This window comes from Hyperoodon ampullatus, assembly GCF_949752795.1.
Source record: "Hyperoodon ampullatus genome assembly, chromosome: 14".
Lineage (NCBI taxonomy): Eukaryota > Metazoa > Chordata > Mammalia > Artiodactyla > Ziphiidae > Hyperoodon > Hyperoodon ampullatus.
The window spans coordinates 66584553-66612325 of NC_136927.1; the positions used below are offsets into that span (position 1 = coordinate 66584553).

At 46.4% G+C, this 27773-nt stretch overlaps 1 protein-coding gene across 2 annotated transcripts; it reads left to right on the forward strand.

The window, feature by feature from the left end:
* The first annotated feature begins 222 nt into the window (after window positions 1-222).
* MANBAL (mannosidase beta like) lies at window positions 223-27189 on the forward strand. Of its 2 annotated transcripts, none has more exons than XM_079720096.1 (3): window positions 223-242; window positions 10475-10683; window positions 26225-27189. In XM_079720096.1, exons 2-3 carry the CDS (start codon window positions 10534-10536, stop codon window positions 26330-26332), a joined length of 258 nt encoding a protein of 85 aa, XP_079576222.1. In that variant the 5' UTR covers window positions 223-242; window positions 10475-10533; the 3' UTR covers window positions 26333-27189. The 2 variants fall into 2 exon arrangements, with proteins under 2 accessions (XP_079576222.1, XP_079576221.1); XM_079720095.1 differs by lacking the exon at window positions 223-242 and adding an exon at window positions 255-307.
* The last annotated feature ends 584 nt before the right edge of the window (window positions 27190-27773 follow it).

A 27773-nucleotide genomic window follows, 5' to 3' on the forward strand; every position in this document is an offset into this window, starting at 1 on the left:
TAAAGGGGCTTGAAGAATCGACGGTGTCTGGATCTCACTTCCGTAGTCCTCTCCTTCAAGCTCAAACCCACTGGGTTGGGACAAAGGTCGGACAAAGGTCTGACAAAGCCCAGCGGCCCGGATCCACCAACCGTAGCAACGAGGGCGGTCGGAGCTGAGCTCGCTGGTTGCTCAGGAGCGTCACTTCCGGGACCGAGGTCGCAAGGAACCACTTCCGGGGGCGCGGTGCGGCGGCGCTGGAGGTGAGTGCGGTGATGCCGTGGCCGGTCACCGGGCTTCGGGGCGGGTTGGAGTCGCAGGTGCTGAGGTACGGAGAGGGGCTTAAGCTCGGGCGCCGCGAGCGGCGCTGTTCTGCCGGCCCGGGGGCCACTCCGTGCGCGGCGTAAATAACTTCCTGGGTCGCTCTTTCGGAAGTTACTTGGGAGGGGAGTTTGAGTCCCAGTGGGGCGGAGAGCCTGTCTTGCTGTCCCTCAGCGCTTTAGTTCTGAGCAGGGCCAGAACCCGGTGCTCCTCACAGTTGTGACCTGGCCTTTCTTCCCACTGACGGAGCTTTAGGAGGAGCCAGAGCCCTGGAGTCAGTCTGGCTGGGGTTTGACCCCTGAGTGTACGCCTATTGCTATGTAACCGTGGGCGAGCTCTGGTTGCCTCTCTGGTTCTCAGTTTCCTCCTCTGTAAAATGGGCGCATAGGGTTAATCTGAGGATTAAATGAGTTGGTGAATGCAAGGCGCTTAGTAAATGCACAGTGCATGTTCACTGATTTATTTCTTTTAAAGGGAAGTGGGAAATGAGTATGTGAAACCTCACTTTTTAAGTGGTGGCAACAAATTCGGATTTAATAATTACATTTTGTAGGACATCTGCCCACTAGCTTCAGCCTACTGGCTGCCAGTTTTGACTGCTCTAGGAGATGGCTTACCTTTCCACAGGACAAAATTCTAACCCAGTTTTGAGCAGTTTTTGGGAATTTGTTGTAATGGGACAGGTCTGGGTATACAGCCCATGGCTGTAAGGCAGTAATTCCTGACACTGATTTTCTGTTCCCCAGTCTGTTTCCTTTGAATTCTCAGGACAGAATTTTTAAATCACTTCATTAGAAGCCAAGGATCCCCTACCAACATCCTTGGAATCTGCTTCTTTCAATCTAAGAGAAGACTTAGTTTCTATTTGCTAAGTCTGGACAGCTATACATGTCTTAGGGGTTATTTATTTATTTTGAAATAGTGACTTTTTTTCCAACAAACTTTTTATTTGAGAACTATTTTATTTATTTATTATTAATTTATTTTATTTATTTTTATTTTTTGGGGGGCTGTGTTGAGTCTTCGTTGCTACGTGTGGGCTTTCTCTAGTTGCGGCGAGTGGGGGCTACTCTTCTTTGTGGTGCGTGGGCTTCTCATTGCGGTGGCTTCTCTTGTTGTGGAGCGCGGGCTCTAGGCGTGCGGGCTTCAGTAGTTGTGGCACAGGGGCTCTAGAGTGCAGGCTCAGTAGTTGTGGCTTGCGGGCTCTAGAGCGCAGGCTCAGTAGTTGTGGCACAGGGGCTCTAGAGTGCAGGCTCAGTAGTTGTGGCTTGCGGGCTCTAGAGCGCAGGCTCAGTAGTTGTGGCGCACAGGCTTAGTTGCTCCGCGGCATGTGGAATCTTCCCGGACCAGGGCTCGAACCCATGTTCCCTGCGTTGGCAGGCGGATTCTTAACCTCTGCGCCACCAGGGACGTCCCGAGAACAATTTTAGATTTACAAAATTATTGTGAAGATGCTGCAGTGAGTTCCCATATATCTCCCACACAGTTTTCCCTATTATTAATATTTTACAGTAGTATAATACTTTTGTCACAATTAATGAACTGATATCAGTAAATTATTATTAACTAAAGTCCATGATCTCTTCACATTTGCTCACTTTTCTCCTAATGTCCTTTTTCTGTTCCAGGATCCCACATTACATTTAGTCGTGTCTCCTGAGGCTTCTAGGACTGTGATAGTTCCTCAGACTTTCCTGGTTTAGATAAACTTGACAGTTTTGAGTATTACTGGTCAGATATCTTGTAAAATGACCCTCATCTGGGATTTGTCTGGTGTTTTTCTTATGATGAGATTGGAGTTATAGGTTTGGGAGAGGAAGACCACAAGGTAAAGTGCCATTCTCATCATATCACATCAAGGGTATATACTTTCAATATAAGTTACCACAGTTGATGTTAACCCAGATCACTAGCTTGAGGTAGTCAAGTTCTTCCACTGTAAAGTTACTCCCCTTCCCCCACTTTTCCATATTGTACTCTTGGAAGGAAGTCATTACGCACAGCCCATGCTTAAGGAGTGTGGAATTATACGTCACACTTTAAGACAGATTATCTACATAAATTATTTGAAATTCTCCATGGGAAATTTGTGTATTTATTAAATCATTTATATTAGTATAGTCTTGGATATTTCTTTTCATACTTTGGGTTATAATCCAGTACTACTTAATTTATTTTGTTGTCCAAATTGTTCTGGCTTTGGCGATTGGGAGCTCTTTGAAGTGGCTTCTATATCCCTTTGACATGCCCCGATCAATGTGTTTTGGTTTTTTTTGAACACTTCCTTACTTCCTGTTACAGGTTCATCTTGTGTATTTCCTGCTTCAGTCCTAGAGTTAACCATTTCTCCCAGGAGCCCTGGTTCCTTTTATTGGAGAATGGTATCAGACACCAAGATCTGGGTGCTAGGTGTGCTCACTGCTACTGGTATGCCCATGTTTCTAGACTCTCTCAGCAAAAGAGCAAGAGATGTATGTGTGTAGACTAATCTCCCTCTCCTCTCCCTCTCTACATATATATATATATATATATATATATATATACATACACACACACACACATATATGTATATATATAAATATGTAGCCTTCTGTATCTATATTAATCTAAATATGAGTTTATACTGATGTCTGCAACACTCGTCCATTTCACATGGATCATTCTAGCCTCCTCTGGCTTAACTGTAACCTTCTACTCCAACTGTAACAAACCTAGCTCCCACCATCTACCATCCATTTACTTAATTGTTCAATTCCAGTGTACATGTATAGTTGTTTCAGAATTGGTAACCTATATCCCATGTGGGAAACAACTTTATTAACTACAGTACAGTGACATATACAGTTCCTTTTGCCTTTAGTCTTACAAACTCCATCCGTTTCCAAAGTTACTGAGGTCAGCACCTGGTTCCCCCTACCCCTTCAGTGAAATCGCTTCATCCATTTCTAATACATTTAGATTCAGAATGTCACATTCTGCATTCCATCCTGGATACCTAAATGATTTTTTTTAAATTCATGTACATTAAAGTTTACTCTTTGTGCTGTAAAGTTTGCTGGGTCTTAGTTGCAGCATGCAGGCTCTTCGTTGTGGTGTACGGGCTTCTCTAGTTGCAGGGCGCAGGCTTCTCTAGTTGTGTTGCACAGGCTTAGTTGCCCTGCAGCATGTGGGATCTTAGTTCCCTGACCAGGGATCGAACCCGCGTCCCCTTCATTGGAAGGCAGATTCTTAATCACTGGACCCCAGGGAAGTCCAGTTCTATGGGTTTTGACAAATGCTTAATGTCTTGTATTCACCATTACAGTATCATACAGAATAGTTTCACCTTCAGGTCTTATTTTTAATTTCTCTCGTTCAGATTTCATCTCAGAAATCTTGTTGGCCCTCTCTTCAAAATATATCTACAACCTGAGAATTTACCGCCTGTACTGCTACCTGGTGCAAGTGTGTCTTTTTGACTATTATATAGTAGCCTCTTAACTGGCTTCCCTATTTCCACTCTTGCCCCTCTACATTCTGTTCTCAACACAGCAGCCACAGGGACCATTTAAAAATGAGTCAGATCATGTTGTTTCTTTGCTAAGAACCTTCCAGTGGCTCCCCTTTGACCCAGTGTTCTACTGGTCCTACACAGCTGCTCACTCTACTCTCTTCTCTTTGGTCATAAAGTTCATTCCTGCCTCAGGACCTTATCCTTTGCTGTTTCTTCACCTTGGGGTACCTAACAGGAATTGAAATGACTTGTTCTTTCACTTTTTTCTTGCCTCTGCTGAAATGACACCTTCTCAGAGAGGCCTTTCCCCGACTACCTCATATAAAATAGCACCCCTTATCTCCCTATTTATATTTCTGATAATACTGCTGCCATTACATATCTATATGTGTGTGTTTGAGTGCCTCTGATTGGATGAAAACTCCATGGCAGGACCTAGAATGATGCTCAGTAAATATGTGTCCAGTGAATGAATGCTTCAGACCACTGGTATCTGGCATTCACAGATGAGCCTCAAGGGGTCTGATAACATTATGAAATTATTTGCTGTGTTTGATAATAAATGGCTCTGTACTTTTTATGAAATTCTGGTGGGAGTATGAGTTTCCCCCCATGTGTAAAAACCTTTGCTCTTAAAAGAGCAAGTCTGGAGCATCACAGGGTTAGAGACCTAGCGGGATGTTCAGTGTTGCCCTGACTCACTGGTAGAGCCTCAGCAAGCACCGTGCCTCTCCACTCCCCCTCCTCCTTGTTAAATGAGGCTGTTGGTTGGGACATCTGCTCTTACTTTAAAGGTGGGAAACAACCATAGGTTTCATCAGTTACCAAATATCTGAGTCAGGCCCTGGAAGAAACTCAAGATGGACCCTGGGTCCCTGCTGTCCAGTAGCTTATAGTGGAGCGGGTAAAAACATTAGACTGTGTAGTATTTCTCAAACAATAAGAAATACATTTTGAATTTTGACCCAGAACATCCTTGCTTGGATGTAGATGGATATAACTGGTTAAAAAAAAATAGCTTCAGAACACAATACTCACCCTTACTGATATGATATTTTCTATTGTCATTTACTTAATTAATTATAAGTACTGGTTAATAAAATTGAAGAGGAAAAAATGTCAGCTGCAGCCCCCTTAATGGTTTCCATGGCTCACAAATTGGCCACAGCCTGCAGTTCGAAAACCATTGACCACCAGCTAAGTTTCAGTCGTACCCACCAGCCAGTTTGAATCCTAACTTTGCCACTTCTCAGCCAAGTAATCCCAGGGTAGGTCACGTAACCTCTCCCAAGCCTCGGTTTCCTCATCCTTATTAGTAATACCCGCCTCCCAGAGTGGTTGTGAAATGAATGAGATGCTGACTGTAAAGTGCTGTGCACATCTGGCAAATGATTCGCTTACTGCTACTGCTGTGACAGTGTCAGGGGTGGGGTGTGGGGAGCAAAGCCTGTCAAGGAGTCTGGGGGATAAGAGCCGCCTTGTTGGGAGCTGAAGGATGAGTAGGACTCTTGTGACTTCTGTATTCAGGCAAGGAAAACCCAGAAATCCTGGCCAGCAGACTGGGAAGTAAAGCATAGGGGTACAGAGAAGATTAGACAGGAGTTGTAAAGCAGACACAAGATGTATAGAGCATTTTATGTTTTCCAGAACTTTATTACAACCACCCTCTGGTTGTACCTGCGCTGTCCAATGTGGGAGTCCTCTAGCCACATGCAACTATTTATAAATAAAGTAAAATGAAAATGAAAAATTCAGTTCCTTAAGCCTCATTTAAGTGCTTAATAGCCACATGGGGCTGGTGGCTACCATATTGGAGAACAGAAGTATAGAACATTTCCATCATTGCAGAAAGTTCTCTTGGGCAGCATTTCATTAGACCCTATAAAAGCCTTGTGAGAGGAGTAGATAGGCATGGATTTTTCTTTTAGATTGTATTCAGTTTTTTTCAGTGATATTCCCCCCACAATGAAAACTTATGAGCCCTACACTTTAACAGCAACTATTTACACTTTCTTATGGCCTCTTTTGATCTTTAGCCAGTGAAATCATAGTTTATACATGGCTGCAGTCAGTGTTTATGTAATTATTTTCTTTTTTCATTTAATATAATTTTGCAAAGACTTTCTGCTGACCTGATACTTGCCATTTTAGCCAACGGGGAATATCCCATGATGTACCATAATTGGGTTAACTGCTTCTTTATTGTTGGACACTTCAGTTGCTTCCTGCTTTTCAGTATTATGAATAGCAGTGCCATGAACTTTTTTGTACCTGAAGCCTTTTTCTTCTTTTGAATTGTTTCCTTACTGTAGATTCTAGGAAGTGAGTTATTCAGTCAAAGGATATAATCACTTTTATGGCTCTTGTTATATTGCCTAATTGCCATTAAAAAAAAAAAGCCTAAATGCATTATAGCGTTGAATAGATATTATTGTTGTTGTTTGGCTCCTGAGAACATCAAGTCTGTAGGAGGTTAAGAGATTGGCCCAAAGTGTAGCTAATTGCTGATAGAAGCAGGGTTTGTGCCCCTCCCCCGCCTGACTCTTGGCCCCATGTTTTTATTGTACTACAAATATTCTTAACAATGTTGCTGTGAGTAACACTAATAAATCTAAGTATTGATAAGCCCACTAAGCTTGTTACAGCCTTAAATGTAAAGTTTAGGGCCAAGGGCATTTTTAAAAAGTGTATATTTATGAGGTGCAACTGTGAAGAAATGAGAGAACTTTTTTATACCTTGCTATTCACATGGTGTCAGGATATAGTGTCCTGTCTGGGCTGTACGTTTCCTCCAGTAAAGCTGTTCTTGCAGCAGCCTTGGAATTCACTTCAGGGCCAGTTTCTGAGCCACCCCAAACAATCTGCCTAGGGTCTGAGCGTCATAACCTTGTATTTGACCAAAAATGGTATTCCTGGGCTTGAGGCTCCACCTGATTCACCACACTTGGATCCAGATGATGTTGGGTTCCTTCCAGAAATCAAATCCTTCCTGGGAGGATGAAGATCTGCCAGCTCTGAGGATTTTGGGGGGGAAAAACAATGAGCCTCAGGCTTTGAAAGCCATTCGCAAAGGAGACAGAAGTGGTGGGAAACAGTGGCCACCTTGTCGGCTCGGGCACATCACCTTCCTAAATGACTAGGTTGAAAGGTAGACAAATGCGCATTTGCACAAACCCCAGTCTGTTCACTTGGAAGGTTGTTTTTGGTCATCCTTTAGTCACTCCTCCTTCGTGTTGGAAAAATGTTGCAAAGCAATGAAGCCGCAGAGCCGAAGTGGAGGAAGGTTTTAGGATAGTGTCTTAGCCCAGAGCCATCCATAGGAATATAATGCAGGCCATGTGGGTAATTTAAAATTTTCTAGTAGCCACGTTTAGAAAGTAAAAAGAAACAGGTACAATTTGTATGTGTGTGTGGTAAAATATCCATAACATAAAATTTACCATTTTAACGTTTTGTTTTGTTTGTTTGTTTGTTTTTTGCGGTACGCGGGCCTCTCCCTGTTGCGGCCTCTCCCGTTGCGGAGCACAGGCTCCGGACGCGCAGGCCCAGCGGCCATGGCTCACGGGCCCAGCCGCTCCGCGGCATGTGGGTTCTTCCCGGACCGGGGCACGAACCCGTGTCCCCTGCATCGGCAGGCGGACTCTCAACCACTGTGCCACCAGGGAAGCCCATTTTAACCATTTTTAAGTGTACAGTGTGTGTAACCATCACCACTGTTTCCAGAACTTTTTCATCATTCCAGACTGAAACTCTGTACTCATTAAACAATGACTCCCTATTGCCCCTCCTCCAGCCCCTGTTACCTATATTCTAATTTCTGTCTCTACGAATTTGCCGATTCTAGGTACCTAATGAGTGGGATCATACAATACTTGTCCTTTTCTGTCAGACTTATTTCATTTAGCATGTTTTCAAGGTTCATCCATGTAGCATGTATCAGAATTTCATTCATTTTAGTACCTGAATGTTGTTTGTCCTTTGTCTATACCACATTTCGTTTATCCATTCATCTGTTGATAGACTCTTGGTTGTTTCCATCTTCTGGCTACTGTGAATAGTGTAGCTGTGAACATTGGTGTACAAGTATCTGAGTCCATGCTTTCAGTTCTGTTGGATATATACTTAGGGGTGGAATTGCTGGATCATATGGTAATTCTACGTTTAACTTTTTTAGAAATTGCCAAACTGTTTTCCAGTATGTCTTTTCACTCTCTTGATAGTGCCCTTTGATACACAAAAGTTTTTAATTCTGATGAAGTCCAATTTATTTTTTCTTTTGTTGCCTGTGGTTTGGTGTCACATCTAAGAAGTCGTTGCCAAATCCAACGTCGTGAAGACTCCTCCTATGTTTTCTTCTATAAGTTTAATAGTTTTAGCTCTTAAGTTTAGTTCTTTGATCCATTTTGAGTTAATTTTTGTATACGGTGTAAGATAAAGGTTCAGTTCATTCTTTTGCATGTGGATATCCAATTTTCCCAGCCCTATTTCTTGACAAGACTATCCTTCCCCATTGGATGGTCTTGGCACCCTTGTTCAGAAATAAGTTGACTATATATGTGAGGATTTACTTCTGGGCTCTTCATTCCATTCCATTGGCCTAGATCCTTATGCCAGTATCACACTGTTTTGATTATTGTAGCTTTATACTAAGTCTTGAAATCAGAAAATGAATCCTCCAGCTTAGTTCTTTTTCAGCATCGGATGAAATTAATAATTTATTTAACCCAGTATATTATTTCAACATGCAGTCAGTATAAAATACTGTTAATGAGATATTTTATTGATATGTTCTTTTTTTTAAATTAATTTATTTTTATTTTTATTTATTTTTGGCTGCATTGGGTCTTTGTTGCCACGCACGGGCTTTCTGTATTTGCGGCGAGCAGGGGCTACTCTTCATTGCGGTGCACAGGCTTCTCATTGCGGTGGCTTCTCTTTTTGCAGAGTGTGGGCTCTAGGCGTGTGGGCTTCAGTAGTTGTGGCACACGGGCTTAGTTGCTCTGTGTCATGTGGGATCTTCCAGGTCTAGGGCTCGAACCCATTCCCCTGCATTGGCAGGTGGATTCTTAACCACTGTGCCACCAGGGAAGCCCTATTGATACATTCTTATGTTCATACTATCTTCTAAATTGAGTGTGGACCTAACTGAACAGCTATCTCAGTTTGGACTACGTGTGTTTCAACTCTCCATAGCCACATGTGGCTCAGGGCCACCATATTGGACAACTCAGATTTAGTGGAAAGTTGCCTTGTGGCACAGATCCCTGAAAACACCTAGGGCTTTGGAGTCAGGTGGGCCTGGTTCCCAAGTAAGTTTTCCCCTTTCTCATTGGGGTGGGCCAAAGGAAGCCACTTGTGGGTGCTGTGGTAGAGGGGGAGCAGTTCAGTCCTACCAGGGTAGGAGGAGGGCAGTAAGAAAGGCATGCTGGGGGGGGGGCCTGAGCTCAGCCTTGGAGGTAGAGTAGGGGCTTCGCCAAGCAGTCGTAATGGGAAAGGGCATTCTTGGCAGAGTGTGCCACTTGGGTAGAGGCCCAGAATTTGAAAGAGCTCAGTGCTCTTGGAGAATTACAGGCAGGTCTTTCAGCTTGACCATGGTATTAGGAGTGGGAGACTCTGGTGAAGTGAGAGGCTAGAGAGGTGGGTTGAGGCCAGACCTGCCACCACTGGCCACCACTGCCCCTGTCATCCATGTTCCCAGCATCTCTTATTTGGGTTACTGGTAGTAGCTCCCTCACTGGTCTCCCTATGTCCACTCTGCACCCCCCCACACCCCGTTTAAAATGTCAATCAGGGAATTCCCCGGTGGTCCAGTGGTTAGGACTCTGTGCTTCCACTGCCAGGGGCCTGGGTTCGGTCCCTGGTCGGGGAACTAAGATCCCACAAGCCATGTGGCATGGCCAAAAAAAAAAAGTGTAAATCAGATTATGTCACTTTTCTGCCCAAAACCCTTCTGTGGCTTTACATTTTACCCAATCAAATCAGAAGTGTTAGGGTCCTACAAGGTCAGTCACCACTCCTTCTGATCTTACCTTCTTCTACTCTCCCTCCTGTACGCCCCTCTGGCCATTTTGGCCTCATATCCCTGCCCTGAGGCCTCTACACTTGCTTTTCTCTCTTCCTGGAATATGCTTCCCTGAGATTCTCCACTGGCTCAGTCTCATACTTCCTTTCTCTGTCACGTCATTCCTGTCTCTTCTTCAGAGAGGCCCTTCCTGTCACCCTATACAAAATAAAATTATGCCCTTCTGAAGCTTTTTTCAAAACAGTTATCACTAGATGGCATGTCCCATCTGGATGTGTTCTTTGTCCGCCTCTGTCCTGAGAGGTAGGCCCCGAGAGAGCAGGGATTTGTCTGTTTTACTCTTCAGTGCTTGATGTTCAATAAGTATTTGCTGAATGAATGACTGGATGTATAAATGAACAAATAAATAAAACCTGAAACAGAGCAGGCCTTCAGCAAATGTATGTTGATTTGAGATTTTTGTTGAAATGTTTGCATTTATTCATTTTTGGAAAAATTTCAAACATACAAAAAAGTTGAAAGAATGGTCCAATGACTCTCCATGTTAACATTTCATCGCAGTTGCTTTATATATTCTTGTATGTATGTGGGTGTGTTTGTGGAAGTGAAACCATTTAAACGTCAGTTGTAGAAACATGACATTAACTCTTTGCATTTAGAAGTTGGCTCTGGAGAGTGGTGAATCGGAGGGGACCTCGGGCAGCAGGCAGCTGGGGCCATGGCCTCCGACCTGGACTTCTCCCCTCCCGAGGTGCCTGAACCCACATTCCTGGAGAACCTGCTGCGATATGGACTCTTCCTGGGGGCCATCTTCCAGCTCATCTGTGTACTGGCCATCATTGTACCCATTCCCAAGTCCCACGAGGCGGTGAGTCCTTCCCTGTGAGCCTCCGCTCCTCAGACTGGGTTCTAGGTACTGAAAATAGATATCACAGCAATGAAGACTAGCAGGGATTACACGGGGCTTTATTGATTTAGAGTGTCCCTAAATTCCCACCTGGTGGCATTGGGCCATATGGTTCATACCTTATTTGTTCACATGTGCGTTAAGCAGATTTTTATTTAGCACATACTTACTGTGTGTCAGACTCTGCTGAAAGATGTGGTGTGTGCCCTCAAGGAGCTTCTGGTCTTTGGGAGAAGGGCAGATATGAAACAAATACACATGTTTCCCTGAGAAGTACAGAGTACTGTGAGGGTGTATAACAAGGGGGAAGGACCTAATCTTACACTGGGGCAGGGGCTGGGTTGTTCCCCCTCCCCCAAGGAGAGGGAACTGTGTGTGTAAGGACCCGAGGAATGAAGGAATGGTCTAGGAACTGAATGCAGGTAACTGTGGCCAGAGCACAGAAAGGACACAATGAGAACAGCCAGAGGAGTGGCGGGTCCCCAGGGGTTTTAAGGAAGAGAGTGACATGATCAGATTGACTTTTTTGTTGTTTTGACTCTTGTTCTATAGGTCTCTGTATTCTGTAGCTCTGAACCCTCCTTCCACCACCCCACTCCCAATTTTCTCACGACCTTGGTTTGCTGGAGAAAGCAGGTCATTGTCATCTGCCACATCCACATCCAGGACTTGGCTGATTGCTTCTCTGTGGTGTCATTTGACATGTTTCCTTGTTCCCCATATCTCCTATCAACAAGAAATTCAGTTTAGAGGCTTGATTCGATTCAGATCAAGTTGTTTAGTGAGAACACCTCATAGCTAGTGCTGTGTCCTTCTTTTTTTTTTTTTTTTTTTTTTTGCGGTATGCGGGCCTCTCACTGTTGTGGCCTCTCCCGTTGCGGAGCACAGGCTCCGGACGCGCAGGCTCAGCGGCCATGGCTCACGGGCCCAGCTGCTCCGCGGCATGTGGGATCTTCCCGGACCGGGGCACAAACCCATGTCCCCTGCATCGGCAGGCGGACTCTCAACCACTGAGCCACCAGGGAAGCCCTGCTGTGTCCTTATTCCATGTCATCAGTCAGCACTTGGTGTCTGGTTGTCACACAGAGATTCTAAGATATCTGTGGGTTCAGGTGATCATAGCTGATCCCTCTGTTATAAAATCTTCATTTTATAACTCTTTCACCTAAATGGTTTTAGCATCCACTGATCATTGCTTAGATCCATTATTTCCTTCGGCCTTTATTAGCTGGAATTCTTCAATGAAGAAGACCTTTTCCTCATGCCTATATGGTTACTCTGAAATGCTGTTCATAGTAAAAGGCAGGATAAACGCTTGGTTCTTTTTACCCTTTATTAGTGTTCATAATAGTGAGTTTGGGCTCTAGCAACCTCCAATCTTGACCAATAAAGCTTTGATTTTCAGTGGGAACCCCATCAAGTTGTATGAAATATTGTCTACCAAGGAAACCCATTAGAGACTCATTGCCTAGGGTTTTACTGGGGACAGGTCACATAAGCACCCTCTGCCTAGCACAAACCAAAATTCCAGACTTCCAGCAAGAAAGCAGGTATTCAGCATAAACCATATTGTTTCCACAAACAGGTTAGGCATAGTGAGCCATTCTTTTTTTTTAGATTTTTTTTTTTTTTGATGTGGACCATTTTTAAAGTCTTTATTGAATTTGTTACAGTATTGCTTCTGTTTTATGTTTTGGTTTTTTGGCCACAAGGCATGTGGGATCTTAGCTCCCTGACCAGGGATCGAACCCATACCCCCTGCATTGGAAGGCAAAGTCTTGACCACTGGACTGCCAGGGAAGTCCCATAGTGAACCATTCTTATCAGTTCTGGGAATTGTGGGAACCACCCAAAATCCAGTTTCCCAGATGCCAGCCAAAGACCACCCTTGCAAGCTGGCTTTTCTAAGGATAGCCGTTTTCTTTTCTTTCTTTTTTTTTTAATGTAAACTCTATTCTGCACATCTACAGCATACTTATTACAGTTTTCAAATAATTATGTGTTTTTTTTCTCTACTAACAATAAGACTCAGAGTGAAATTTATGATTTCTTTGTGGTTCTTTTTGGGCCCCAAAATATGTCCCATAATTCAGAGTACTATGTTTAGTAAAGTCTTTTCTTCACAGAAGTATACTCCCACCATGACATACATTAATTTGCCTCAATTTGTTTTTAATTTTTAGAGATTTTTCCTTTTGATTTAATTTAAAAATTATATAAAACTTTTATATACAACATTTCCCAAAGTTAAAACTACATAACAGGATAGAGTCACAGAAGTTTCCTTTAATCTCAATATCTTCTACCCTTTTCCCTTTCTCCCTTGATAGGCAACCATTTTTATTTTGATTTATCCCTCCTTTGTTTCTTTTTGAAGAAGTACGCAAATGAGTATGTGTGCCTGATATTTATTTATTCATTTATTTTCTCCCTTTGATGCACAAAAGGTAGCATCCTACTAAACACAGTTTTACATGTTTCTTTTTTTACTTAACGATATACAGTATATTCTGAAGATACCTATCTGGAGATGACTATGTACCAGAGATCCTGCTGGTGTAACTGGGAGGAACCCTGGCAAAGGGGCAGGCTTGGAGTGGGGATGGGGAAGGAGCATGCTGGGTTCAGTTTTAAACAGGTGCCTTTAAGATGTCCAGGTGATTCTATCAAGTAAGTAGTTGCATCTGCTGGTCTGTATCAGGAGGAGGGTCTGTGCTGAGTGTTGATCAATGCTTGAGAGTCAATAAGATGTAATTAAAGCCATGAGAGAGGAGGAGGTCTCTTAAAAGGGAATGTGGAATAAGATGGGGAGAGCCTTGAGGAGCTCCAGCATTCAGGGAACCAGCAGGAAAGAACAGCCAGCAAAGGTGGGGAAAACCTTGGTAAACATAGATAGGCATGTGGGCTCTGGATTGTTCTGTTCCATCTACATTTCTTATTTTGGGGTTTTGAGAAGGAGGTCGTGATTGGAGTTTTTCTGCCCACAATTGTATCACACTCTAAAGACGTAATCTTTGTGCTCTGTGGCTCTGTCCTCACAGATGCAGCGTGCTGCTGGGCATTATAAATAACAAAAATTTTTATTGTCATTGGCCACTGATGAAGCCTGCCAAGAGTCCCGAGGGAGTGAGGTGGTGAATGTTCTTGTTTTACAGGCAGAGATGTATTCAGAAGTGTGTGGTCTTACGGAGAGCCACAGCTCACCTTCTGTTGTATTCTTAACCCTTTGAGGCCAGCCATAGAGGCCCAGGTCCATTTATCAAACTTTCAGAAAAAGAGGTGCCCTTTACTGATCTCTGAGGATTTTAGTGACATCTTAGGTTGAGGTCTTTGAAGGCAGGGGGTTGACAAAGGGCTCAACAGTATGCTTCTCCCTCCCGCCCCCCCCCAGCCAGCCCTTCTGTTTAGACATTTAGAGGTTAATTTTGGACAACAACCTCATCTTTTATAATTTTTTTATTATTACTTTTTTATTGAAGTATAGTTGATGTACAATATTATATAAGTTACAGGGGTACAACATAGTGATTCACAGTGTTTAGAGGTTATACTCCATTTATAGTTATTATAAAATATTGGCTATATTCCCTGTGTTGTACAATATATCCTTGTAGCTTATTTATTTTATACATAATAGGTTGTACTTCTTAATCCCCTACCCCTAACTTGCCCCCCCTTCTTCCCTCTTCCTACTGGTAACTGCTAGTTTGTTCTCTGTATCTGTGGGTCTGCTTCTTTTCTGTTATATTCACTAGTTTTATTTTTTAGATTCCATATATAAGTGATATCATATAGTATTTGTCTATCTCTGTCTGACGTATTTCATTTAGCGAAATACCCTCCAGGTCTGTGCATGTTGTTGTGAATGGCAAAATTTCATTCTTTCTCAGGGCTGAGTAGTATTCCATCATATATATTTTATATACCACATCTTTATCCATTCATCTATTGATGGACAGTTAGGTTGCTTCCATATGTTGGCAATTGTAAATAATACTGCTGTGAACACTGGGGTGCATGTATCTTTTCAAATTAATGGGTTTTTTTTTTTTTTTTGGATATATACCTAGGAGTGGCATTGCTGGGTTGTACGGTAGTTATGTTTTCATTTTTTTGAGAAAACCTCCATACCGTTTTCCACAGTGGCCAATTTACATTTCCACAAAGAGTGTACAAGTGTTCCCATTTCTCCACATCCTTGCCAACATTTGTCATTTGTATCCTTTTTTTTTTCTTCTTTGTGTGTGTGTTCTTTTTGATGATAGCCATTCTGACAGGTGTGAGGTGATATCTCATTGTGGTTTTGATTTGCATTTCTGTGATGATTAGTGATGTTGAGTATCTTTTCATATGTCTGTTAGCCATTTGCATGTCCTCTTTGGAAAAATGTGCCCATTTAATCAGGTTGTTTATTTTGTTGATGTTGAGTTGTATGAGCTGTTTATATATTTTGGATATTAACCCCTTATTGGTTATATCATTTGCAAATATTTTCTCCCATTCAGTAGGTTGTCTTTTCATTTTGTTGATGGTTTCCTTTGCTGTGCAAAAGCTTTTAAGTTTAATTAGGTCTCATTTGTTTATTTTTGCTTTTATTTCCTTTGCTTTAGGAGACAGATGTAAAAAAATATTGCTATAATTTATGTCAAAGAATGTTCTGCCTGTGTTTTCCTCTAGAAGTTTTACAGTTTCCCATGTTACATTTAGGTCTTTCAGCCATTCTTAGTTTATTTTTGTATATGGAGTTAGAGAATGCTCTAATTTCATTCCTTTACATGTAGCTGCCCAGTTTTCCCAGCAGCATTTATTGAAGAAATTGTCTTGTCCCTGTATATATTCTTGCCTTCTTTGTCGTAAATTAATTGACCATAAGAGTGTGGGTTTATTTCTAGGCTCTCTGTTCTGTTCCATTGATCTATGTGGCTCTTTTTGTGCCATTACCATACTGTTTTAATTACCGCAGTTTTGTAGTATAGTCTGAAGTCAGGGAGTGTGATTCCTCCAGCTCTGTTCTTTTTTCTCAAGATTGTTTTGGCTATTTGGGGTCTTTTGTGTTGCCATGCAAGTTTTAAAATTATTTGTTCTAGTTCTGTGAAGAATGGTAGTTTGATTTCATTGATTCTGTAGATTGCCTTGGGTAATATGATCATTTTAACAATATTAATTCTTCCGATCCAAGAGCATGGGTTATCTTTCCATCAGTTGTGTCATCTTCCATCTCTTTTATCAGTGTCTTATAGTTTTCCAAGTATAGGTCTTTTACCTCCTTAGGTAGGTTTATTCTTAGATACTTTATTCTTTTTTTTTTTTTTTTGCGGTACATGGGCCTCTCACTGTTGTGGCCTCTCCCGTTGAGGAGCGCAGCCTCCAGACGCGCAGGCTCAGCGGCCATGGCTCACGGGCCCAGCTGCTCCGCGGCATGTGGGATCCTCCCGGACCAGGGCACAAACCCGTGTTCCCTGCATCAGCAGGCGGACTCTCAACCACTGCACCACCAGGGAAGCCCACTTTATTCTTTTTGATGTGATGGGAAATGGGATAACAATACTTAATTTCTCTTTCTGTTAGTTCATTGTTAGTGTATAGAAATACAACAGATTTCTGTGTATTAATTTTGTATCCTGCAACTTTATCAGATTCATTGATGAGCTCTAGCAGTTTTCTGGTGGTGTCGTTAGGATTTTCTATCTATAGTATCATGTCTTCTGCAAACAGTGACAGTTTTACTTCTTCTTTTCTAATGTGGATTCCTTTTATTTCTTTTTCTAGTCTGATTGCTGTGGCTAGGACTTCCAATACTATGTTGGATAAAAGTGGCGAGAGTGGGCATCCTTGTCTTGTTCCTGATCTTAGAGGAACTGCTTTCAGCTTTTCACCATTGAGTATGACATTAGTTGTGGGTTTGTCATATATGACCTTTATGAGGTTGAGTTATGTCCCCTCTGTGCCCACTTTCTGGAGAGTTTTTTATCATATATGGATGTTGAATTTTGTCAAAAGCTTTCTCTGCATCTGTTGAGATGGTCATATGGTTTTTCTCCTTCAATTTGTTAATATGGTGTGTCACATTGATTGATTTGCAGATATTGAAAAATCCTTGCATCCCTGGGATAAATCCCACTTGATCATGGTGTATGATGCTTTTAATGTATTGTTGGATTTGGTTTGCTAATACTTTGTTGAGGATTTTTGCATCTATGTTCATCAGTGATATTGGCCTGTAATTTTCTTTATTTGTGATATCTTTGTCTGGTTTTGATATCAACAGCCTCATCTCTTAAAATATAAGTGTGGTACAGAATATCTCATTTTCATTTATCTTGAAGTTTAGAGGAGTAAGGCTCACACAAGTGAATTGTCTTTGTAACTGAAGGTTACTGTATTACATTTTTTTGTTTTTGTTTCTGTTTTTGTTTGTTAGTTTTTCAATGGATCAGTAGCAAAAAATACAGTACCATTAATTTAACTTTTTATTGATGCACCATGCCAGCAAATGGTCCTCAATTATTCAGGGATTCTACTGCCAGCTTTCCTCTGCATGCCCCCATAAGGCAGCCTTTTCTCACCCCTCGAACTAATAAATAAATGGAAAGGAAAAACAGTATTCTGTGTGTATAAACAGTCTTACAAAGAGAGGGTGAGTGCTAAGACTGTGCTTAGAGGTTGTGCTTAGTAGCAAGCTGGGTTTGGAATTTGGATGGGGAGGGAAAAAGAAAGGGATTTTAACTTGGGGCTGGGGAGCTCTTATGGCAGAGGGGGGACAGCTGTGGGGGCTCTAGGCAGCCTAAGGGCAGGAGGGAGGTCCCTGAAAGTGGAAGGTGGCAAGGAGGTGGGAGAAGGTGGATCCAGAGAACAATCTTTCTCTCTGTCACTTCACTTAGGGCAAAATCACCCCTCTTGCTTAGCCTATAGAAGCAAGGTTTATTAGTGGCTTTTTGGGTCAGAAGATAATATTTTAGGCTCCAGATGATGGGAAAGGCTTTGAAAAGCAAAAGAATGTCTTTCCTGTTGTTCTAGTGAGCTGATTTTTTGCAACTAGTTTATGACTTCAGTATTTCAATACTTAGCAGATTATTTGAAAGCTCTTTTGGGGGTAATCAGGGAGGAAAAAAAGGAACACATACAAATGCTTCCCACCCCACCCCCTTTCTTTTCCATAGTAGGAGCAAGAACTAATTCATAAAATTAAAACCAAAGTCCCTAGAATCCTAAGCCAAATGAGAACATTTTCTCATTGACACCTCATTAAACTAAGACCTGAGAAAAACATTTGTTTGAGCCTGATTGAGGCCTGGGTCACACTTAATCCGAGCATTTTCTTGTAGGCTAGGTTCTAAAATATAAGATGGTAGATCCTTGTACTGTTTCTGTCTATTCCAGGATGCAGCTGTGTTTCATCTCTCATGCCCAGTCTGATTGTTTGTATGGTGGCCATGGTGGAAAGGATTCTGGGGCTGCTTCTAGGCTCCAGAGTAAAGAAATTACTCATTGATGTCTGCCTTGAGCGAGGGACTGGGGAGTGGTAGCGTGAATTGCCTGTTCTTGGGCTGGTGTATGTTTCTCTATCTGGCTGCACCCACCTGGGGAATTTTCAAAGGCCTGGGCTATACCTATAGAGAATCTGTTTCAGCTGTTCTCTGAAGCCTTGGATCAGTGTTTTCTTAAAGTGCCCAGGTGATTCTGTTATGTAGCCACTGGTCTGGTCCTTAGACTGGAATTTCCCTGAAGCACAAACCAATTTGGGGAGGACAGGAGGTATTCAGTTATACGTGTGTTAAGTTTGTAATAATAGCATGACATCCAAATGGGAAAGGAAGAGCCAGTGAGAATTTGGGGAGGGAGACCTGGGAATTATTTTAACCAACGTAGTATTATTTCTTGAAACCCTAAGAATGAGTTGCTAAGCTTTTCAAGGGAAATGAAGATTCAGGGAAGGCCTGAACTTGGGGCACGCCCAACCTTGAGGTAGTTTCTGTGCAATGTAGAGGTACTGAAAAGATGCGGGTGCTCTCCCAGAGCAGGGATGCAGCTGGGCCTCTGGAGGGAGTGGGCACCAGGGGCCCCCTCACTCACCGTCTGCATCCCCTCTGCCTCCCCTTCTGTTCATCTCCCGTCTCTCACTTCTCTTGCCCTGCTTCCTCTGCTCACTGTCCCTGGGGTAAGATGAAACATGGCCACTCACAGCTCCCAAAGTTTACATCTTCAGCTGCAGCATCTGGAGGCTGCCTTTCTGCTTGGTCCCAGTTCCAAATTCCCTAGAGAAGGAACTGTAGCTGACCCAGCTTGGGACTGCTATGGCCATTGTGGGGGAGGGGAGCATCCTGTGGTATGACCTCTAGGGGTGGAGGGGAAGGTCATTTCCCAAAGGAGCAGAAGTGCTGTGCAGACGAAGCTGGGGGTCTCCATTCCTTTAGCTCTCTCGGAGATGGGCAGACTAGTGGGCAGAGGGCTAGGAGACTGTGGTCTCCCTGAAAACCCCCGAGTGGTTCAAGGCGGGCACAGAGATTGGGCAACAACGGCTGAGTGATGGAGGAAAGGCTGCTCAATGTGACAGTGATGCTGTGTTCAGGCTGCTCTTCTTCAAAGTTTGGTTTCAGGAGAACTAAGTTCTTACTAGGGAGTTCCCAGATCCCTAGGGCATCCCTAGATAAAGACTGCAGAAGTCTGTGAGCTCCCTGCAGTTGTGTGCAAAAATGTGATGTTTTCATGCTTAGGCACATTTTCTGGGAGGATAGTCAATTGCTTTTCTCAAAGTGGAGAGCCGCAGTTTTAATGAGGCGGGAGCCAAATTCCAGGGGTGGAAGAGTAGGTAGTGAGGAAGCAAAGGTCGGGAGCCCTTCTGCCCCTCCCCCACAGCCTGCCGGAGCTTCCTCCCGAGCCTCTTTTGTATCTTTTCCAGTCAACGCTAAGCAAGCGGGTGTTGACTTAGTGCAGTGACTCACGTAGCAGGTAGTATTTGTTCATCGGGCAATTAGTTGTTCCTAGTAGTTTAAATGTTGACTATTCTCATGTCTTCATATGTTTATGTCACATCTGCCCAGCCAGATGCCAGCCCCTGGGCAGGTACCTTCACTTCCACCCTGCCGTCTTTGCGTGATTGCCTCAGTCTCTTCTGTTGAAAGCTCAGAAACTGGGTTCCATCAGTTTCCTTAGAAAGAGACTGTTTTGGCTCTTAGAACTGGGAATTTCAAGGCACACCTGGGTTCAGAAGGTCGCAAGGTCTTCAGGGCTCTGTCTGTCTCTCCATCTCCTGGCTCTCTAGGAGTGTTGGGTTCATTCTGAGGCCCTTGCCACGTGTCAGGAGGATACAGCAGCCCCAGTCTGTGTCCTTATCGCTCATGATTTACAAGCAAGAGAAGCCATTTCTCTGCCTATGCTCACTTTCCAGATCTCATTGAAGACCTCTGCTTGGCTCTGGCTTGGCCACATGTCTGTACTTTGCCCCATAGGTGGGAAGGGGCATTGGGTCCATTTCTGGCCAGGCCACATTTAACTGGCCACTCCTGTGGTCACAGTGAGTCCCCCAGAACCACATGGGACAGGGAAAGGGCATGGCCCCGATGGAGAGTGGGTGCTGGGCAGACAAAGACAGCTGATGCCCAGCACTGTGATCCGGCAGAGGAGAGCTCACCAGAGTTGATGGCAGGAGTGGTGGCTTTCTGTGTGACGCCCACGTAGACTTCACTGTCAGCCAGAAAGCCCTGCAGTGTTTGGAGCCCTGAAAGGGATGGAGCCTTCCCGGGGGCAGCGGGGCAGTGGCCTAGATGTTCAGGGGGTCTTGATTTTAAACTGGACCCCCGATTGCCAGTGAAGGCTGCCGTAGTAAATAAGTAACTCGGGCAGGTGTACACCCATTCTCAGCACCTCAGGAGACGGTCTCACAGAAGCAACTTTGCAGTTCTGCCCTGTGTTTCTTTTTTTAAGCTTGGGAGGCGTTTGCAGTTGAATTGGGCGGCAGGGTGTTTTTTGCTTAACAAGCAGTTCTTGAGAGACTGCTGTGCGGTGGGCAGGGCGAAGGTCTAAACATGGTCTCGAGATGTGTACCGGCTCATGGGAGAGACGGCGGAATACACACGGAGCCGCAGACCAGCCGGTGGGCAGGGCCTGCGGTGGTGCTGAATCGCGTCTGGAATGAGCTCCCGAGGCTGTTCTCTCTAATCACAGTTCTCCTCGCCTGCCAAGCGCATCCTGGACTCTGTCTCCGTTCGCCTTGTGGAGCCCACATGGACGGCCTCCCCCGCTTGGTTTCAGCTAGTCCTGTCCTCCTCTCAAGGCCAGTGCTAGTCCCAGCCCCGCAAGGTCTCCCAGCTCCCACCCTGCCCAGGGCCTCGGGCAAGAGCGTGCAGCAGGACGGGCCAGAGCTTCAGCACTGGGCGCCTCCCCCTCCCTGAGCCCGTGTCCCAATCTGGAATAGGAGGGCATTCATGTCCGACCCACGCCATTCTTGAGGATCAAGTGAGGCAAGGTGCGTGAGGCTACCTGAGCATAGCACAGTGGTCTTCTTTCCCTGGACCATTTTAGAGGAGAGAAGAGTTTCAGTCTGTGTAGAATGACATTTTGTCCTGATTTAGTGGACCAAATACACACTGAACTGTATAGTGGAAATCATAAAATTCTGTGTGCTTTCCCTGCTGGAAGAGATTTGATGCATTGTGGCACAGATTCGATTATTTGAATCTGATGAATAGCAGCAATTTTCTGGCCTTGTAAGTGGCTGTGGAGCTGCTTCATTATTGATGAGGCCTGCGTCACAGAGAACACCTCCGCAGAACCACCTGGTGGGGTGGGGAGTGGGGGGTGGTTTCTTTTACTCCCCAAAGTGAGATTGCTGAGGGAACTGAAAATTTGCTTCAGAGAAGGCGCGATTGAAAGGTGGGGCCGTAGTGTTCAGGGTCCGCCGTCTGCCTGGCTTGTACCAGCACATGCATTTGAAGAGAGATTAAGTCAGCCATTGATTGAGTCATTCTTAACAGCTAAGAATTAGGAGCTACATCTCTGTGTGGCTAGGACCCCAGCATTCGAATCACGTGTGTAACAGCTGCCTTTGCTTCCCTGTCCCTTGGGGGGAAGGTGGATGTGCCCCACTGGGTTAGTTGGTATGTCTTGGTGAGCCTCAGTTTCCTTGCCTGTAAAATGGGGCTCACGGAGATGGGCTTATCAGGGTGATGGGAGGCTGAGCAGCTGATGTTTGTGAAGCACCCACGTGGTGCACATCATGAAGTGTGCATCCTTTTCTTCATTACCTGCACTGCCCGGCACAGAGGCTGCATGCACGGGGCACAGATAGATTGGTGACAGGTGCCGAGCACCTGTGCAGAGCATGAAAGAGAACAGAGCATCTGGGAGATACTGGCTGGCCAGTAGCCCAGAAGTGACAGGGTGGGCTGCATGAGAGGGCATGCCCTGGGACAGGGCCAAGGCTGCAGTGGAATAGCTCTGGAGGCCACTCGGGGGTTCTTGGAATCTGATTTATACAAATAGGAACACCTGGAGGCTCTTGGAATCTGTCTTATACCAAGAGGGAACCAGCAACACGTTTAAAGCAGAAAACAGACTGGTCAGGATGGTCGTTTTAGAAGAATAGGCTCTGAAAGCAGTGTGGTGGGTGGTGAGGAAAACCCTGGGAGGGAGAGGCAGGAGACTGGGGGCTCTGAACCGGCTCAGTAGTATGTGTCCAGAGGGGGACCAGGCGGAGTTGAGAGCCGCATGGAAAGCAGAGTGGACTGGCCACGGGGACAGATCGGATGTGGAGGCACACAGGGAATGGCGAGAACTCAGAGATGGCTCGGCGGTGTCTAGCTTGGGTAACTGGGTGGGTGACGATGCCAGAAACTGAGCTGGGGGAGAGAGGAGGAGGTCTGGGGTGAGGAGGAGACAGATAATGTGCTCAGATGACTCAGTGGCTGTACTCTGTCCACACGCCCACAGAGAGCTGCTCTCAACTGTAGGAGCAAAGCCTGACTCGAGGAGTGCTGACCCACTTCCCTGACTCCTGCCACAAGCAAGGGGGTTCTGAGCGACCCATTGGCAGGATCCGGAACAAACTGTTGTTGTCATTCCACAGTCACCTGTGCTTCTAGGCGCTGCTACCTAGGAAGAAAGTAGATGTCACAGTTAACTCTAATTCTTGGTTTCCATCAGCGCCGAGGTCCCTAGGAAACCCGGGAGAGGCTATACCATACAGCCACTGAGAGCTTAGGTTCATCCTGGCCCTGCCGCTCGCCAGCTGAGACCTTAGGCAGGTCACATAACCTCTCTGAGTGTCTCTTCTTTCGTCTATCAAATGGGGCTCGTTATGGCACTTTGTGAGGCAAAAATAAGATATATCCAGGCCTCAGAACACAGGGCCTGGCATGTTGTAAATAATACTAGCAGCTGTTGTGGCTGTTATTATTAGTATTCTTATTGGTGGCTATATCTAGCCATGCTTTAGGCTATGAATATTGGGTTTAAAATCTGCTTGTGTCCTCTCTACTTATGGGATAAGTGAGGCTTAGTCTACAGTGTTACATCTTCATGATGATGAACAGCAGTGAAGTTCCCATGCTTATGGGAGATCTTGTGTTTTCTTTCATTCATTCATTCATTCATTCAGGAACAATTGAAGCTGTCCAAGGACTAGTAGGGGAGACCATCATGAGCACATGTAGCTTAGGTAAAATGAGCGGCATTGTAAGGTTCCTGGGTGCCTGGGGTGGAGGGGTGGAGGAGGGGATGCACCTGCGCAGAGGAAGAGGCGCAGAGGAGGAAGGCTAGACAGTGAGTAGCAGCCCTTGGGCTGGGCCAAACCATGGGGAAAGGTTTACTGGGTGGCCAAGGAAAGAAGGGTGCTCCTCTTGTTTAGGGGTGAGCAGCAGAAGCCCTGGGGCCTGGCCCAGTGTGGGGGGTGGAGGAGAGCCCAGGGGAGGCTGGAGAGGTGGTCTCCTTAAGCTGCCATCCCAGGAGCAGGACATGAGACTGTGGGGGATGGAAGCCACTGGAAGGTGTAAGGTGGGGAGATCTGCATTTTAGAAAAATTCTTTTGGCAGGTGCACAAGGCACGGCATAGAGCAGAGAGGCTGGTTGGCAGTGGGGGAAGTGAAGTAGGGCCTTTGATGCTCAAGAGAGTGGCCAGGTCAAGGTGGAGGAGGTCTAATCAGCAGGACTTGGTGACTGATTGGACGGAGGGGAGGAGGGGGAGGGTGGGGTTGCCAGGACCCTGGTTGCTATGACCACGGGTGGGGAGGAGGGCCAGGCCACATGGAGGTGGGGCCATGCTCCGTCTGGGACAGTTGAGTTGGAGGTGCCTGGGAGGTGCCAGTTCCAGTCATCTGACAGACAGCTGGGTCAGGAGAGAGGTCTGGGAGGTGACAGAAAGGATGAGGTGAATGAGAGAAGGTCTGTGGCGTAAGGGAAGTAAGGGAAGCACTGGGGACACAGCTGGGCGTCCTCATCTCTGGATTCTGAACTGGCCCCACTGAAACCAGAGGAGGCGCCCAGCTTGAGCTCAGAGGGGGGCTCCATCCCTGGAGATCCTGGTGGGCCTCGGCAAGTTCCCTGTGCATAAACCCTTTGTCTAATCAGGCCCTGTTTGCCCAGGGCATGCAGGGACTGACTGGTTTCCACTGGCCGCAGAGGTACTGCGCTGGGGATGGTTTCCAGCTCCCAAAGTCTGCAAAGGCATTGTGCCCTATGGGGTTTGCCTTAAACAGTAGCCTTCCTGCTGGGCTCTGCAGCCATCAGCCTGTGCACTTGACACACTGGCTCCTCTGAGGTTTTGTTTTGTCTGTTTGTTTTTCTAATGGGCTAACTTTTTACTTTTCTTTCTTTTCTTTTCTTTTTTTTTTGCCAAGTTACAAAAACAGTATCAGCACAAGGGGACAGGCTGGGGAAGTCCAGAGCGCAATCAGAGACCTGGCCAGGGGAGGGGCCAGTCCCCTGGTTATCTTGGGAAGATCCCCCATGGGTGCCTGGGACTGGGCTGGGCCTTTACACCTGGTGTCTCAGCTGGCAGGCAGGCCGGGTGGAGAGCAGACAATGATGGCCGATAAGAGGGAGCTGACAGACCTTTGGACTGGGCCTTGGGTGGGGACCGCCCCTCCACAGCCATGGTCCTGCCTCTTCTGTCTGACGGAGACTCGAGGCTGGGGCCAGGGGCTGACGGTGAGCAGGGAAGGACAGAGAGTAAGGCAAGCTGGCAGCTCGGAGCTGGCCAGTCCAACACGAAGAAATACTTTTCTAGAAACAGCGTGCTCCCTCCTCGTATTCTTAGTCTGCTATTTGTTTTCCCATTTTTAATAAAAGAACACAAGTACCGGAAACATTTCCTTACTATTAGTGCTGGGGACAGCGGGGGCGGGGGTCAGGGCACCTGAGTAAAGGGGCAGCCACTGCTCAGCTCGTTTCTTCCATGAGGGGGTTCGGGGCCAGTGTCACTGGATGTTTAAAGTTTTCAGGGAAAGCAAGGACTCCAGATCGAATGGGAAATCTCCCAGTTGGCTCAAATTCTTAAAAATAAACACTTCAGGCCAAGTGAAGTCTGCCTGTGGGCCGGACGAGGCCTATGGACTGCGGTTCGTGTTCTCTGGGCTCGATGGGACTCTGTTAACATCCTGCCTGGCCGTGGCACAGTGTGATTTATCACCCAGGGAGGAGGGGACACCCGACGGGACTGAGGCCACTCCAGAGTCTCCTCTGACATGAGCCTGTGAGGCTGTGAGAGGCCGAGTCCCTTCCCCAGAGTCCACTTTCTTTATCAGCTCAGTGAAGGCCAGGGCTGGCTCTGTGGTTTTGAACCTTTTTTCAGCAGCAGAACCTTTGTTTAAACCAAATCTTACAGGGAACAAATCACAGTGTACATGACAGATAAAAACCAGAGCTGCCCCAGATGTAGGGAGAGTGTGGAGTTCTGCCCTGAGGCTGCCCTCTCCCCTTTCCCACAGGGCACCTCTGCCAGGCGCCGCAGAACTCTGTGTAGTGGCTGCCCGGCCGCGCTTTCCACCCTTCCCTGCCCTGGCATCTGTGCTTGAATGGGCGGAGGAGAGTAGCAGGGCTGGCAGGAGAGCAAGCCACAGTAGGTCTGCCCAGTCCCTGCCCACGGTGGCCCGCCGGCCGTGGGGTGCATTTGCACTTACTGGGGGCTTTCCATGCATTTTTGCCTCCTCACATCAGCCCTCCAAGTTGCGCGCCACTGTTTCCATTATCACAGGTGGGTAAGCCACGGCTCAGAAAGGGGAAGGGTGTTGCCCACAAGGTCACTTGACTGGAACTGGGGGAGCCTCGATTCCCCCAGGACTGTGAGACTCCAAAGGCTGCCTCCTCCCCTCCCTCCTCCCTTATCCTTCACCTGCTCCCCGGGGACAGTCCCAAAACATGTGGATCCTGGGGCCTGGCAGTGACGGTTTCCATCCTTTGTGTCTGTGCGGCACACTTCCGTTTGCAAAGTCCCCTCAGACATGATCTCATTTTGCTGGTGTCAGGCTTGATTTGTCTAAGCAGGACTCTCCTTTCTGTCACCACACAGGAGGCAGAACCATCTGAGCCCCGAAGTGCGGAGGTGACGAGGAAGCCGAAGGCCACTGCTCCTTCTGCAAACAAGAGGCCCAAGAAGGAGGCCAAGAAGAAGCGGTAGAAGAGGCCGTCTGTGGAGCCCGGTGGGCGGGCAAGGGCCTTGGGGGCAGCCCTCCCGGGGCTCAACGTTCTGTTCCCTCACTTTGTCCCGGGCTCAGGGTCTGAGGTGGCTGGGATGCCCTCTGACCACAGAGATCTAGACAGTCACGATAGTCCCCAGGCCCCGGTGGGCAGACCACCACTTCCTCTTCCTTCTGCTTCCATGATGGTTTAGGGCCAAGGGGACTAAAACACCCTGTGAGCAGAGACTGTCTTGGAGGTCTCTTCAGAAGTTGGGTCAGCTCACAGAGTTGCATTTTCTTACTGAATCCTCGTGTCCCGCCCTTAGTCACCCACGTTGTCGATTTACACTACATTTTCGAGTCATTATCTAATGCTGACAAGCCCCGCCCATCTCCCATTATCTGTGCCCCGCAGATCAGATCTGCTAATCAGTCCTCTTTGTCTCTGCTTGTGCAGATGGAGCTGGGCCAGGCCTCCCCGGTTTGTTTAGAGCAAGGTTCCAAAGCCACTGCAGGGCTAGGGGTCCCACTAGTGCAGCAGCCAGGCCTGAAAGATGCCTGGAGTGAGAGCCAGTGGAAGACCCAGCTGGGGTGATGCCCCATCCTCCTCCAGCACATGGAAGGGATTTGGCTGAATGAGTGTGTTTTCTTGGGCCCAGACTTCCTGAGCATCTGAAATGGGGGAGGGCTTGTCAATCTCAGACCACCCTCTTTTCAGCCCATCACAGCACATTCAACGTGTACCTTTTGGCTTCTGTCTGTGCCCCCTCCCACACCCCCCAGTTCTTTCAGGCCCTGACCGGTGAGGAAAAGTCATTTGGGGAAGTAAACGTTAATAAACGGCCCCACACGCTGAGCTGCCTGTGTGTCGCCTGTGCTGAGGGGGAGCGCTGGTCCCTCCCCTGCGGGGTGCGGGAAGGGCGCACCCCCAGAGAAGTGGGACAGTGGGGCCGGGGATGGCCGGAGCGGGGGCCGTCTGGTCAGAGCAGCTCCGGGACGAATTTTAGGAGGGGTCCAGCCAACTGCTTCGTGTGGCCCTTAGTCACTGGAAATGCGGTGAACGTCCGTGTGTGTGTCAGAGTTTCCACCGGGACCGGGCCCCTCTCAGTCCCTGGTTCCTGCTGCCTGAGGAAGATGCTGCTTGTCTTCAAAGCAGCTTGAGGAAAACTGAGTTGGAGGCCTTACGTGGCATGGGGTGGGTCACACAGGTCCTGTCACGTGCCCTGAATCAGCCACCAAGGAGAAGCCTTGATCTATGGTACCTCTGAACGCCTGGCTGGTTTACAGTTTGCCGAACACTTTCCCAAATGTTGTCACAACTGATGAAGTGGAACTTCAGGGATGAGCGTGTGTCATCTCCCTTTTAGAGACAGGAGACTGAAGTCCTGACGACTTGAGAATGCCAGAACTCGGACTTGGGCCCAGTCCTTGGCCCTTTTT